Consider the following 15,550-nt stretch of genomic DNA (forward strand, 5'->3'; position numbering starts at 1 on the left):
GATCTGTGTGGAAATAAGTGTAAGAAGACGAGTCTCAACGTGTATCACAAGGCCTATTTCTATCCTTTTAATTCATAGTCCGAGATGCTGATCAATTAATCTCGGATGTATCCAATTTAAAAAAAAATACTGAGCCAGATAGTCCTTGATTTTAGCTGGTGGTGTGGGGGATAGTCCAAGACTGCTGCAAGCTAGTCACCTCTGGCTGTGCCTGCGATTTCTGCACACATGTGGTCAAACAAGCTGAACGTCGAATGCTGGTGCACCCGACTTCCTCCACTGCTGGACTTGCCCTTTGTGTCCAGTGACGGCATTCATGTGCTGAAGAAATGGGTGGGATGTACTTTGACCACATCCTGTTAGCTTTGCAGCAGGGATGGCTGGCATAAGGATTACAAAGCCATCCATTTGAATTGGGTCATCGATTGTGCTTATAACAAATATTGTGTAGATAATTAGTTTCATTTAATTTTAAATATTGTGAATTATTTGCAGGCATTTTGATGTTTTTAAATGCCCTTTGAACAGTTTTTACTCATTGTACTGTTAGTAAAAACAGATCCAAAAGCCGTTGACAATGGTAAACGATCAAATGCTTTTCCAATCTTCTGTGGCAGCACTTCTGAATTTAATGTTTGAAGTCTTCTCACTGCTGTGGGGCAACTGTACCTTGCATTCATCTGTATGCAGAGGTATTTAGTGCAGACAGGCAGGTACGCTACACTTAAGGCTAAGAGTTTGGGCAGCAGGCCATCTAACCCATTGTATGTTGAAATTATCACTGAAGTTAAAGGGGAAAAAGAAAAGTAATTAATGTGTAACCTTTTCATTCATTATCATATTTTGGATAGTCCTATAAATACTCCAAAAGCCAGCATATATGAGAAAGAAAATTACTTAACATTTTTTTTTAGTGATTTTTTTTCCCCATCAGGACACGAACATCTTTTGAAGGACAGAGAGGGTGTGGGAGATGGGAGCAGGAGAGGAGAGATGGATGGAGAAGAACTAAAATAGGGAGGAAAATAGATTGAGTGTTTAGAGGTATTAGTGCAAAATGATCATAGTTGTAATGGCATAAGTGAGGATGAAAGAGACCAACCTGGGAGATGTCACTGAATGAAGTAAAATTAACCAGAAATTACCAAAAGATCGTATTATGAATGCTGAAAATATGAATTATTCCCCATTTTTCTCTACCCTCAGATGTTATTAAGCTTGCTGCATTTTTTACAATTTAAAAATTTCATAATTCTCATTATTTTGTATACTTAATTTTTCGAATTGAATATCCATTCCATTGAATTTTTACAAGCACCTTCCAGATATTGTATCTATCCCACTTTTCCCACCTGATATATGAACTCTGAAAGCTGCCAGACTTAGTCTGACATTGCAAAATTTAGTCTGAATTCCAACAGACTGATTGCAAATATTTAATTTAAGGGGTAAATTCAATGTAATGGGACAATGGTCCTTCTGCCATTCATCACTGATGCGATGAAGCGGGGCGATGTGCAAAGTACAACCTGCCCCCCCCCCCCCCACAGCAGCTTCTCAGCCAGAAGGCTTCCAGCATCAACATGGAATAAGCCTTCAAACCTGTTCAACTGCTTAATGAGATCCTTGATGATATTTAGCGTAATCCCAGAAACTGTCCTTTACCACGTAATCACTAAATACCTCTGCTTAGGGGAAAAATTCCATCAACCGCCGATCTTAAAGTTAACAAATGATCCAGCATCAATAAAAAATAATGCTGACCTCGAGCGACTTAAAAATGTAACAATAAAACTGTGAATGAAAAATGAGGCAAACTTTTATTCATGAAAGAAGACAATGAACGATTAAACTTCATGACCTCCAAGTTGCCATTTTATGACTGTGTAAAAAGATTTTGATTGGCCTGACATGCATAATTTTTTGTAAGTGTCACTGTGCACCTGATTGTTATTAAAAATTATGGTCTATGTAAATCGAAGTACTACTCCAAAGAGACCTACTAAATGTTAGTTACGAAGGAGAGTTTTAACTTGGATGTCACACAATCATGTTGTCCCAGTAGTCTCCTTGTGGACTGCCTATCACTTGATTTCTCTTGCATTCCTGATTTTCCTGAAGTTCCTGATTTTTGTCTTCAATAATCATAGAGAAAAAAATGTTGGCACAACTCGCCTTTTCTCAGATCGAGAAAATAAAGATGAGTGGCCTTCCTACGGCAAAGTCTACAGAAATTGTGAAAGCAGATGGCACCTGTGCCTTGGGACAGAATGTCATGCACTTTATAAATGACACCAATTTCCACAAATCCTTATAAATGTCAGTCGCTTTTAGTGTGCAGATTGTGCTTTTAAGTCATTTATAAAGATCTTTTAACCTTTTTCCTTCAGGTCTTCACATGCTAAAACAAAGGCCGAGACAGCAGATCACGCTTCCCTTGCAGCAAGCAATGAATCCAGTATTGCACGGGCCATCGCCAGGGAGCTTTCTCCAACGTTTTACCAACCAGGTACAGTACAATACAATATCTTTATTGTCATTGTACAAGTACAACGAGATTAAGAATGCCACTTCCACATCGATTGTTATAAAATAAACAAATCTCGGCGAAAACAAAAACAACAAAGGGAAGGGGGGGAAAAAAGGAAACGGTAAAGTGCAAAAAAAGGTTAATTACAGGGTCAGTTGTTCCAGATGACCATGGGGGCAGTGACAGATCATGTGGGGCACTCAGCAGGTCTGATTCAGAGCAGCTATAGCTCTAGGAATAAAGCTGTTTCTTAGTCTGGAGGTGCGGGCGTAGAAGGCTTTGTAACGTCTGCCAGATGGAAGTAGATCAAACAGACGGTGGCATAGGTGTGTGGAGTCCTTGTAGATAGATGCTTTTAAAAATTTTAAATTGTGAAGATTTTGATTTTTTTTTAAACCCCAAAGATTCTTCTATTGAATGGGGAACAGTTAAGTACACTCATATTGGATAACTTTACTATAGTTTGGTGTGTCAAATACCTTATTCTCAAATGTTGGCATCGTAAACTCCTTTGCATAGATTGTGTGGTGTTACAGTAGATTCAATAAGCCACCTTCTCCCAGTGATGTTGCAGATTATATTAAATTACAAGAGGAATTAATAGGTCTGTGATAAATTCAATCTAGAATTAATAGATCTGCTTGAAATAGAATAGAATTGCTCTGCCTAGACATGATACCAATAACCTCTCATCAACTCATGTACTCGGAATAAGTGTGTATGCCCGTGAGTGGGTTTGGCGTGGGGAGTGGTTGCTGGTGAGAAGCTCGGGGGGAGGTGGAGGTGGAGGGGGAGGGGGAAGAAGAGGTGCATGTGGATAGATTTTCTCTGGGAAATCTGGAAGCATGGGTTTTCTCAACACAAATGACATGTTATGTTTATACACTGTTTGCACAACAGCCGGATAAGTGGCTGGGCTAGCATGACTAGTGTGAGAAAGAATCTGTTGAATATATTTGACCCTGGGAACAGAGAGGGGTGGGGGTAGAATGTTGGCAGAAAGCAGTCCGAAGAAGAGTGTCGACCCGAAACGTCACCCATTCCTTCTCTCCAGAGGTGCTGCCTGTCCCGCTGAGTTACTCCAGCATTTTGTGTCTATCTTCGGTTTAAACCAGCATCTGCAGTTCCTTCCCACACACAGGGTGACATTGTGCAGGTAAGCTTGTTGGTTTTGCAGAATTATATAATTGCCTACTGACTTGTAAGCATCTCAATAAAGGCACGTACCACATGAATTCAGACCTTACTGTCAGGTTTTATGTGCTGAAATCCCTAAGGCCCAGGAATCATAGCCTGCATGATTTTATAAATATAAATATTAATATGGAGACAACAGGTTCTTTTAAAATAATAGATCTGTGAGCAATCTTCCTTGGAAATTGAGGAAATATTTCCATTGGTTGCGTCAGCAGCAATAAAGAGGGAGGTAGGCTCGTGGGGAGAAGCCATTTTTGAGTAAGAAAAAAGACACAAAATGCTGGAGTAACTCAGCATGTCAGGTATCATTTCTGGAGAACTTGGATAGGCGACATTTTGGATCTTTCTTCAATCTGATTGGAATGCGGGGAGAAAGCAGGAGAGGTGGGGGCGTACACAGTCCGGTTTTTGGGGTTGGGTAATTTGGGTGCCTGTTTAGTGCTTTTATTGTTGGACTGTGGGTGATTGAATTAACATTTTGTTCAAGATGGCCGCGCCGTTGTGTTTGGCTGCCTGCCACTGTATGTTTCTTTTTTTTTTCCTAGTCAGATGTGCAGCACTTTGGTCAACGTGGGTTGTTTTTAAATGTGCTATACAAATAAATTGACTTGACTTGACTTGACAAGTAATAGGTGGATACAGGTGGGAGGGCTTTGATATGCAAATGGGTGGACCAAGGCCCGAGACGAAAGGACTAAAGCCTATGAAATCGAAGGGGAGAAGCAGCATGAAATGTGAAGCTAGGTGAAGGGATTATAGCTGGAGGGGGGGGGGGGGGGGGAAGGTATAGGGAAAAGAGGTGCAGGTACATTTTGAGTAGGGCTGCCAAGTATTGTGGTGGAGAGAAAACAGGCTCTGGTAAATTTGAGCATCGGCGAGGTGGGCCACAGACCCAGGGAAGGGCGAGGCAGGTCTCTTCCTCTTCCTTTAAGGACAGAAATGTCAGTCAGTGGGGTGGTATGCACCTCCTGTCAAATCTAAAAGCAATCCAGCTAGTCCCACTACTTTGCTCCATCCAGTTCCTTTTCAAATCCTGCAGTTGAATCTTCTGCACTAATGCTCATGGTAAGGTATTCCAGATTGTAATGACTTGTTGGTGATTTTGTTTTTGGCTGCTTCTACAGTTTTATTGTTTGTGTCTAGAGAATTTAGTACGGCAGATTCTCAAACAGTTCCTTGAGGGGGAGGTAATTACTGAAATTGTTTCTGGTTGAAGGCTTTGTCAGAACTGCTGAAGAGTCTTCAACCTGAAGGTCTAATTTGTTTTCTCTTTCCAGTTATGCTGCCAAATACTGTTTCCATTCCTTTGCTTCTCTTCAGTCTGTGTCCATTGAAACCCACACTGTTGCAACAGTGAAGACTTGTCGGTGTGCTGAGGCAATGAGTCTGATATCTGTTCTACCCTGGAGACACATACTGGGCTCAGTTGAGCTTTTCCCGAGATTCACATGATGCACAGCAAGGCACATCGCCTTGTTAGGAGAGCCGCAAGTGGGAACTGGCAGGAAAACTGCAATCTAGGGTACTCTGACATTGTGTGAAGAATGGATTCAGGAGCAATACCTTTGGAAGAGCATTTTATCACTTTAAATCTATAAGCGGCATGAAAGTTCAAATATCATTACTTCAGATAGACACAAAATCTCCAGGCATGCTGCCTTCCTGCTGAGTTCCTCCAGCAATTTGTGTCTGTCTTCGGATTAAACCAGCATCTGCAGTTCATTCCTACGCAATATAATTGCTTCGATCCATTTTAATACATTGAAAAATTGAGGTTCACAGCAATTAAAATAGACAGTAAACGACAGTCTCGAGCCAACCTGTTCCATTTTCAGCAATTCAACAGCTGCTGTAATAAAGTTAGTTTGTTAATCCAATTTGGATAATTTTCACATTGACCGCACGACAAACACAAATCCTGGGCATACAGCCACTTGAAATGGAGCTGCTTTGCACTCCAGGCCAGTTTTAGGTTCCACGTCAGTTGATCGGGAACCCTGCAGATACTAAAGATTGTGATTAATTCTTGTGCTTGGCCAGTAAAAGCAATCCCATGCCTCAAAAGCTTGTTCACGATAATCCTTCCCATCACATGCTTTTTGCCTGCCATTCACGACACATGCGATCGCATCAAGATTGTTACACTGATTTTATCAAAAGATGGGCCTGAAATCTTTATGTTTAAATGTGGAAGAGGCACTCTGTGGGATGTTGCACCATTTTGATGTGTGGCGACAAGGGTGTCATATTCCTCCATGTGTGATTTCTGCAGTAGAACTGGTCTGGTGGTGGGGAGCAAATTATGGGAACACCTCTCTCCACTGGCAGGGGAACATTGTAACTGAAGGCAGCTTTGGCCCAGACTCTGAAAAGGTCCTTGTAAGAAAGATAATGCTTCCTCCCATATTCTAAAGACGTGTAGGTTTGTAGGTTAACTGGCCTCTGCAAATCTCCCTTGGCGTGCAAGGAGTGGATGAACAACTGGGAGTCGATAGAACCCTCTGACCGATGGTCAGTGTGGACTGGGTGGGCTGGATCTCCCAACAAAACAAAGACAGACGGAACTCCTGCAGAACAGCACAGCTGATGCTTGCTGCTGAGCTGCACGTCTTCCTGACAGCAGTGCCCCTAGCCTGTGTACACACCCGTCTGTGTAGAGTCTGAAGGCGGACAGCTGCCACCTGGGTACAGACGCACATCGGCCACGAACCACCACCCTCTATCAGGTGACTCAGATTTGCAATAGTTTCTCTCGCCCCCCCCCCCCCCTCCCCCCTCCCCCCAGAAGAAATTTAGCAGTTTCTTCCAAACCTAGGCGATGCGACCAGAGGGCATGACCAAAATGCCCTTTGATGCCCAAAATGTGCAGAGAGTGGCACATGATTGAGATCATTGGGTGGTTGATAAACAGGACTGGGCCTTCTCATGAAAAAATTGAGCCGTCCTGTCCAGCAGTAGCAACCAGCAGCTGGTTTTCACCCCACTACTGCCAACGTGAAGCACTCAAACATTCAAGCTCCTGGAGACCATTAACAAATTGTTACTTAAAAAAATAATTAAACTTAAAACAAGGTGGCTGAATATAATCTGAGACGTGTGAATTAATTGATGTCAAATACAAAGCCCTTCCTACCTCTCCCCTGTTAGCGACTATTCATGTTCATAGCACCATCTCTACATACACCGGGTTTAATTTGGAAGCTGAATAGTCTGTAAAGTTCACAACCACCCTCTGGATGACATCCGCAAGATAAGGATAGTCACAAGTGCCAACACCAGGCTAAGCCTACGCCAGTGCTGCATTTCGGAAAACTGGCTAAATCTCAACATTGGCACTGGGTGTCAGGGATAAAGCTTTGATTGTGTGCAATAAAATCAATTACCTTACCAATGCCATTAACCTGAAATATTAAATGATTCTCTCTTCTTAGTCTGAACAAGGGTCTCGACCCGAAACGTCACCCATTCCTTCTCTCCTCGATGCTGCCTGACCTGCTGAGTTACTCCAGCATTTTGTGAATAAATCGATTTGTACCAGCATCTGCAGTTATTTTCTTATACTACTAGGAGGAAATTGAATTGGTTTTAACATTTTATTGTCCCACTCACAATAATATGTGTATTGAAAGGAGAAATATGAAAAACAACAATTAGAAATAGATTGATCAAACTGTTCCGTGATTTTTTCTACGTCCAATGCCTCTTTTGGTGCGAGTACTTGATAAACATCAATTTCTTCTTCGCCCTCCACTTCAATAGGCTGCAATGTTTCTTAATGGTGTGCAATATTCCAGAGCTTTGTTGAAAGCATATGCTTACATGAAGTCTCGCAATTCCTAAGAGGTCCGTGGCATTTTCACCGGCAGTGTGCTCCTCCCGATTCCAGCTCTGGAACATCAACTTCAGCAGTTACTCTGCATAATCCCTCTGCTGAGCCCATGCCATGTTGGACTTGGCACAGGTTCTGTGACTCCATTCAATGTAATGGAGAGGAGGGACTGCAAAAGGGAGTTTCGAGCCAAGTTGTTGACACTATTTTGTTGCAATTGTATTAATGTAAATATTAGAAAAACATTAAACAAAGCAAGTTTATTTTATTTTAACAAGTTAATTTAAGAGTAAAGTGATATTTCTATATGTTCAAAGAATTTGCAACTTTGTCAGCTGGTTCAACCTGGGACTTAGCTGCCAAAACCATTCTATGGGGTTCACAATTATATTCAGCCATTTGCGGTAGGATTATCCCCAGTGCAGTAGGCGAACATTTGTTGAAGGATGAATTACTGGAGGAATGGTTTACGGGTCATAACATTAAAGAATGGGTCGACTGGGCTTGTATTCACTGGAGTTTAGAAGGAAGAGAGGAGATCTTATAGAAATATATAAAATTCTTAAGGGATTGGACAGGCTAGATGCAGGAAAATGTTCCCCGTGTTGGGGGAGTCCAGAACCAGGGGCCACAGTTTAAGAATAAGGGGTAGGCCATTTAGGACTGAGGTGAGGAAAAACCTTTTCACCCAGAGAGTTGTGAATCTGCGGAACTCTCTGACACAGAGGCCAGGGGAGGCCAATTCACTGGACGTTTTCAAGAGAGAGTTAGATTTAACTCTTAGGGCTAATGGAATCAAGGGATGTGGGGGGGAAAAGCAGGAACGGCGTACTGATTTTGGATGATCAGCCATGATCATATTGAATGGCGGTGCTGGCTCGAAGGGCTGAATGCTTTACTCCTGCACCTATTTTCTATGTTTCAAGGATAGAGGCACAACATCTGGCTGTCAAGCTGACTTGGATCTGCAGGATCTATTTTGTGGTGAAATTCAGTATGTTTATAAATAAACTGGTGGTAGGTCAAATTGGGAAGAATGATAAAATCTTACATTTTATTTTAGGAATGACCTTTTTAATCCTGAAATTAACGACGTAGATCTAAATTAAACTAATTGCATAACATAAGGAAAAAAAAATTTCGAAGGTAAGTGGGATAAACATATGAACATGGTTGAAAACAAAAGAAGAACCACTTTGTAATTGTTGTAATGAACATTTTGTTGTGAGTTATCAATGAGGTTAAGATAGTAATAGATTAATTGAAGAGGTTTACAATGCGGTCAGGAAAAATACTAAGGCGTTTTAGGGACAAGCAATGGATAACCAAAACATTGCTAAGAGAAAATAATTTTTAAATATGCCAGCAGGGAAAGAAAAATAGTTTATATATATATATATATATATATATATATATATATATATATATATATATATATAAAATAACATAAATGCATGGCCATTAGCGGTAAAATAAATTATAATAATTTACAATTCTTGATTAGGTGTCAGAGGTTATGGGGAGAAGGCAGGAGAATGGGGTTAGGAGGGAGAGATAGATCAGCCATGATTGAATGGCGGAGTAGACTTGATAGGTTGTGGCCTAATTCTACTCCTATCACTTATGACCTTATGGAACAATAACGTTTCAAATAATCACGACTAGGAAAAAATAGCAGCTGAAAATGTCCCAACAAATGTCTCAATAAATGATGGGGCCTCGCTCGGCATGCCTTGCATTGGGAGCACAAAGGCCCTGCGTGACCAGCAGGGGAACTTGACCACCTCACAAGCTGCCATCCGCCTTCTCCATCAGGAACCATAAACCCCATCTGTGGAGGAATCTGCAGTTCCTGCATTGGCCTCAACGGCCACTTCAGAACCCACCAAACCAAAGTAGAATTCACTCTCAACCGTGAAGGACTGTCTAATGCGGAGGATTGAGCACAAAAGCAAGGTTGAAAAGTTCAGCTGCAGTTGACCTGGGGCGAAGGCAAGAGTGGGTGATGAATGGCTGGATTAAATGCTCTCCTGGCTTTTTTAGCATTGCTCTGGAAACAAAGTTCCATATCCCTGCTAATTAACTAATCACTGCACTCGACATCCGTCCTCAGTTTGTGATGGGCTAAACTGAATAAAAGCTTCAGGTTAATTTGAACTTTCAATGCAGCACCCTTGCTTTATAAACCCAGAGCACCTTGCATCCTTTTTGAACAGCTTTCCCATTTTAGCATTTTAGCATTGAAGTGAACTTCACTATCGACCATTGTTGCATTAGATTTTTTTTTCTTGGCGTCTCCAACTTGTTTTGTTTTGTGAAGTACAGAATATCAAGATTGTTAGCCTGCAATAATGTTAACGTTGGGTGTAGATTATGTATGCAAAATAAACATTCACTGATTGTGAATCCATGGCAAGAGGTGAAATAAAACAGTGTTATTTGTGACCATCTGAGAAAAATGGCCCATTGAATTTTTCATGAAAAGTATCTTTTAAAAAAGAAAACTGGGCATTTAATAATATTCTTCTTAAGAAACATCTTTCACCTGTGATGACTTCAGCCTGTTTCAAGGATGAATGATAAATAATACCCGGCACACTGGTCGCATTGCAAGAATAAATAAGGGATGTGATTTTGTACACGTGGCGTTGAATGTTGTATTCAACTTCTGCAGGTAGACAACAAGCAAATTTTGGTCAAGGGAAAATAATAATAGTTCTCTAGTAGATGCTGGAAGTGGATGCAACTCCATGTAAAATAGCCGATTGTCATGAATGAGGATCAATCTAACATTTAGGATTATTTAACAGGTTACTGGGATTCTATTTTCATGTAAATTTATTTTTCATTATGTTTGTTATTGATGGCATTGATCTCCTGTGTAAAGGATAATGGAAATGTAACAGCATTGAAGTAATACAGAAAAATAATCTACACGTTGAAATTGCGCTGAATGGCTTCAATAAATAATCTTTTTCAGGTCCAGAATATCAAAAGAGAAAACTGCTGCAGGAACTGATAGAGAATGGGGATAATGTGGAAAACACTGACCAAGAACCCCCATCAATAGAGGAACCCCCACCTACGCCACCAGGGAGTCCTGGCCTCCATGGGACAGCCATAACTCCACTCGAGTCGTCTCCTGCTGTCACTCCTTCACCGAGCCCGAACTGGAATGGGGAGCAATCGAAAAACAGAAGCACAAGCAGCCGATCCAGCGGCCACCCTGGAGCACCGTCCGATTTATTGACCGTCCAGATTGAGAACAGGTCAACTGCCAGCAGCCGAAATGTTTCAAGGAGCACTAGTCAACAAAGTAACAGAAGGACACCAACAAAAATGGAGGAGCAATTGCAAAATAATTGTGATTTGGACATAAAGCCTTTGGAAAGGATTGAAAATAAACCTCGCACAAATCTAAAGAGCAAGCCAAGAGAACTTGTCCCACCCAGTCGTCAGACTGACTTTCAGTTCCATGAAAGTTATCACAGCTATGCTGTGTGCCCACAAGTAGGCCCCCCTCCTTTGGATTTATTGGGTGATGTAGTTCCCCTCCCGTCATTGTCCTTCAAGAAAGAAGCAATCCTAGCGAAACCGTCAGTGCAAGAGCCAAAATCAGAGGTCAAGGTTAAAAAAGTAGAACCAGAACCCGAACCAAAGCCAGCACCTCGGGTGCAAGAAACTGCACCACGTCCCAAACCGGAGAAACAACTGCAACCCCAGCCAGAACCCAGACCTCAGCCCAAGCCAGAAACCAAACCTGCACCAAAACCAGCGTCCAAAACGCTATCTAAATCAGTCACACCACCTGAAATGGAAGGAAAGGAGGTGGCACCATTTGATCAGGTGAGTTCATAATGTGGCCAAACAAATGAAGCATGGACCTACAAACGGACCTTTTGAGGCAGACAGTTGTACTCTTAACACCGTAAAGGTCATGAAATCATAGTCATACACCATGGAAACGAGCCCTTCGCCCAACACGTCCATGCTGTCCAAGTTGTCTCCCTGAGATTATCCCATTTGGCTGTGTTTGGCCCATATCCCTCTAAGCATTTTCTACAACTATCCCAGTCCAAATGGCTTTTAAACATTGTAATTTTACGCAGCTCTACCACACCCTCTGGCAGCTTGTTGCACCGACCCACAGAGGATGACAAATGTGAACCTTGGGTCCCCTTTACTAAATTTTCTCGCCTTCCATCAATGCCCTATACTTTTAGACTCCTCTACACTGGGGAAAAGGACTGACCATTCACCTTCTCTACGTCCCTCGTGATTTTACCTACCCTCTATAAGATCACCCCTCAGTTCCCTATGATACTAGATCAAAGCCCAGCATCTCCAGTCTCTCCTCATAACTCAAGCCCTCCAGATCCATTCATCATCCCTGTGAATCTTGTCGGCACCCTTTCCAGCTCAATGATATTCCTCCTTTGGCTCGGCGATCAAATCTGCACACCATGTTACGGGTGCAATCTCACCAGTATTATGTACAATTCTAACATGACAGCCCAACTCTTTTGTATTCAGTGCCCTGACTGATGTGGGCAAGAATGCCGAACACCTTCGCCACCCTGTCTACCTACGTCACACTATCAGGGAGCTTTGTACTTGCACCCTAGGTCTCTGTTCTACAACTCTCTCCAGGGCCCTTCCCTTTACTGTGCAAGTCCAGCCCTAGTTTAACTTACCTGAAATGAAATACTACATATTTATCCGTGTAGAATACAGGCAGCCTGCCCAAGTTCTGAAATTCTGACTTCTAAATTTTATCTTGCACATTTTTCCATTTTTCCCTTCGATTTTGACCCATTAAACAGGTGAGTTACAAGCAACATCATTTGCGCATCCTCAAGAAATCACTCGAGATATATTAATTGCTTTATAATTTTTAAACACCGTACAGTTGTCCAGAAAAAAATAATCTAACTTGTAAACATTGTAGTTATAAGCTGCCGATGACAAACCTCCATCTTCTTCTTTAGAATGTCCTAGAATGTGATACTAAATTAACCAGAAGCACGTGCTGGAGATGAAACTTTAAGCGGTAGATTGAGTGCCAGTTCAGTTCTACCAAACGTGCTTGTACCCTGACAGCATCATGTGGTGCTTGATGGTTTTGTCATCTTTATTCACTCCACCGTAATGAACTTCTTCGTCTGCTGCCCAAATATGAGGTGGATTTGCAGGAGAAGAGGGCAGAAGCCAAGGCTACATGAGCATCACTGTTTTAGGATAAGGAGACGAGGGAGGTCAGGGCAATCATACAGTGTGGAAACAGGCCCTTTGGCCCAACTTGCCCGCGCCGACCAACATCATTTGCCTGCATTTGGCCCATGTCCCTCTAAGATCTGTCCTATCCATGTACCTGTCTAAATGTTTCTTAAACATTGCGGTAGTACCTGCCTCAACTACCTCGTTCCATGCACCTAATGCCCTTTGCATGAAAAGGTAACACCTCGGGTTCCTATTAAATCTTTCCCCCCTCACCTTAAAGTACTGACAGGTGGCCCTTTATAAAGATACCTAGGCAACACCAGAGGTTCTTAGCCAATTATCTACACCAGCACTTGGCACATTGAATGCAGTACAACCCTATATGCTGTTAAATATTGTCCTTGAAGGACTGAGTGATTCTATGATGGGAAATTCTCCCATGCAGATACAAATGCTGGAGTAACTCAGCAGAACAGGCAGCATTTCTGGAGAGAAGGAATGGGTGATGCTTCGGGTCGAGACCCTTCTTCAGAAGAAGGATCTCGACCCTTAGACGGCACCCATTCCTTCTCTCCAGAGATGCTGCCTGTCTCGCTGAGTTACTCCAGCATTTTGTGTCTATCTTCACTTTAAACCAGCATCTGCAGTTCCTTCCTACACAAGTCTCCCATGCAGACTGGTCTTAGGAAGACATAGTATGCTAATGCCCACATCTGGTAAGAAATAAGATAAGGATGAGAGGGAACAAGTCGATTAGTGCTTGAACAAAGAACGTGGGGATGGGTTTGGAAATTATTGAAATGAACGAAGGGATTTTGGTTTGTTCAAAGATATTGTGTGTTTGGAAATTCTAGTTTTGTCTATACCTAATGTTAGTAATATACCGTTTCCGAGTGTATCATTCTTTGTTGAATATTTATTACTTTGACGATTGTCCAGTTTCAGTAAGCAATTGTACACTTATAGTAGTATTTATAATCAGTGTTCAGTCGGGGGCTTTCTTTTATATTATGTATGAAGAAAATCAGTATTACGGGACTCAGCTTTTGTACATTCACATCATGAAGTAAAAATTGATTTTAAGCATAGGAACACAAACTGATTCACCTGCCACCATTTACATTCACATGCAAAATAGCAAAGTAGAGAGACATTTTTATAGTGAAATTTATAAGTAGGAACTTACATTTATTAAATAACTTATTTATACGTCTTACAGCAACTTAATTGTTTTACACAACACTTTTGGGGCATTTTTCAAGGGAACTTCTACTCCATCTCCTGCAGAATAATTTCCAGTGGTCTTATATGATCAGATTCTAAGCCTTTTTAAGAAGCACCAAGTAAGGCATTGGGAGTTTGTTTTATGCCTGAAACAGCTTTTTATTCCAGCTTGTACTGATGAGTCGCAGTTTGCAGAAACTGCAGTACTTAAAGCAATGTTCAGTATTTCTATTCAGCACTAGCCATTGATAGTTTTACTATACACTTATTTTTCTCTGTTTGGAGTCAAAGTGCTCAATTCCCATTTGTTCTGTGTTTCATTTATGGAACTCAAAGAATTAATTCCCCAAGAGTTCCACATTAAAATCCAATTTATTTCATTTCCGCGAAGAGTCTTGGAACAAAGATAAAAAGATAGTTTTAATATATAATCAAGTGCACAGGATATCTCAATGTTTCGTAACGCATAATAAGATAAAAAAATAATTGAACAGTATTAATATTATTCCATCGGCAGCCCCCAAGTTTCAGCACCCACGACCGCTGTATCAAAGGCAACAAAAAACAATTTCTGCACAAAATAACCCTTAACATGCCTGTCACCATTTCCCATCAGCCTGTCTGGTGAATCGCTGCCTAGTTTTCTTCCCTAGTCACAGCTGAAGAAGAATGTTGGCAGCCAAACAGATTTGAAAGTAAAATCAACTTTCAGCATTTATATGGTGCTGGTTTCCTTTAAGCAGCACCGGCAATTTATTTGTCAAAGGTTTTAAAAAATATATATTTCATCAACTAACTCTAACCATCTTTAATTCACAAAATACTGGAGTAACTCAGCAGGTCAGGCAGCATCTCAGGAGAGAAGGAATGGGTGACGTTTCGGGTCGAGACCCTTCTTCAGATTTCTTCAGATAAATACCTTTGATTTGTACCAGCATCTGCAGTTATTTCCTTACACTAACCATCTTTAATATCATCCTGCAAACTTATTGCCTACAAGAAGTTCCATGACTAACCTGACTGGTATTTGTTTAGAAAACACATGCTGCCAAATCTATGCCCAAAGTAGGGATTCTGTGGATCTCTGCTTATTTTTCCCTAACAATCCAACTGTTTCCATGGTAGCCATGGCGATTATTTTTGAGCATTGGTTCTTCACAGAAAATGTGGCAACAGAACCATCATGGTCTAGAAATTGGATTGCATAAGACTATTTCAGTGCTGGACTGCTAGCCATTTCTGGGTCACGAGCATAGGCCAATCTCACTCAGTCTCTCCTCACGAGTCAAGCTTGGTGATCCGTTTTGGTAACAACCTGACATAAATCATATACAAGCAAAGTATGGGAACTGGAACCTCCGTATTTCCGAACCAAGTTGCAGTTCCACAGCCAATTTCAGGATCCATGTTGATTTTCAGTTTTCCCTGGAATAATCATCACTGGACTCTTAAGAAACCAGGACTTAACATTGCAATACAGTGTGGTAACGGAATGCCCCTTACCTTTCTTTCCTTCCTTTCTTTCTTTCTTTCTAGCCCTCTTTCCCAAT

General features: G+C 41.4%; 1 protein-coding gene across 1 annotated transcript in view; it reads left to right on the top strand.

Annotated features, from left to right (window-relative positions):
- The window catches only part of jph2 (junctophilin 2), an 83,057-nt gene that overhangs the window by 61,563 nt on the left and 5,944 nt on the right, over window positions 1–15,550 (top strand). Inside the window, exons 3-4 of the mRNA XM_078419042.1 lie at window positions 2,391–2,509; window positions 10,537–11,402. Of these exons, the coding sequence (XP_078275168.1) occupies window positions 2,391–2,509; window positions 10,537–11,402 (985 nt within the window). The remainder of the gene's footprint in view (window positions 1–2,390; window positions 2,510–10,536; window positions 11,403–15,550) is intronic.

This window comes from Rhinoraja longicauda, chromosome 22 (genome assembly GCF_053455715.1).
Source record: "Rhinoraja longicauda isolate Sanriku21f chromosome 22, sRhiLon1.1, whole genome shotgun sequence".
NCBI classification, from domain to species: Eukaryota; Metazoa; Chordata; class Chondrichthyes; order Rajiformes; family Arhynchobatidae; genus Rhinoraja; species Rhinoraja longicauda.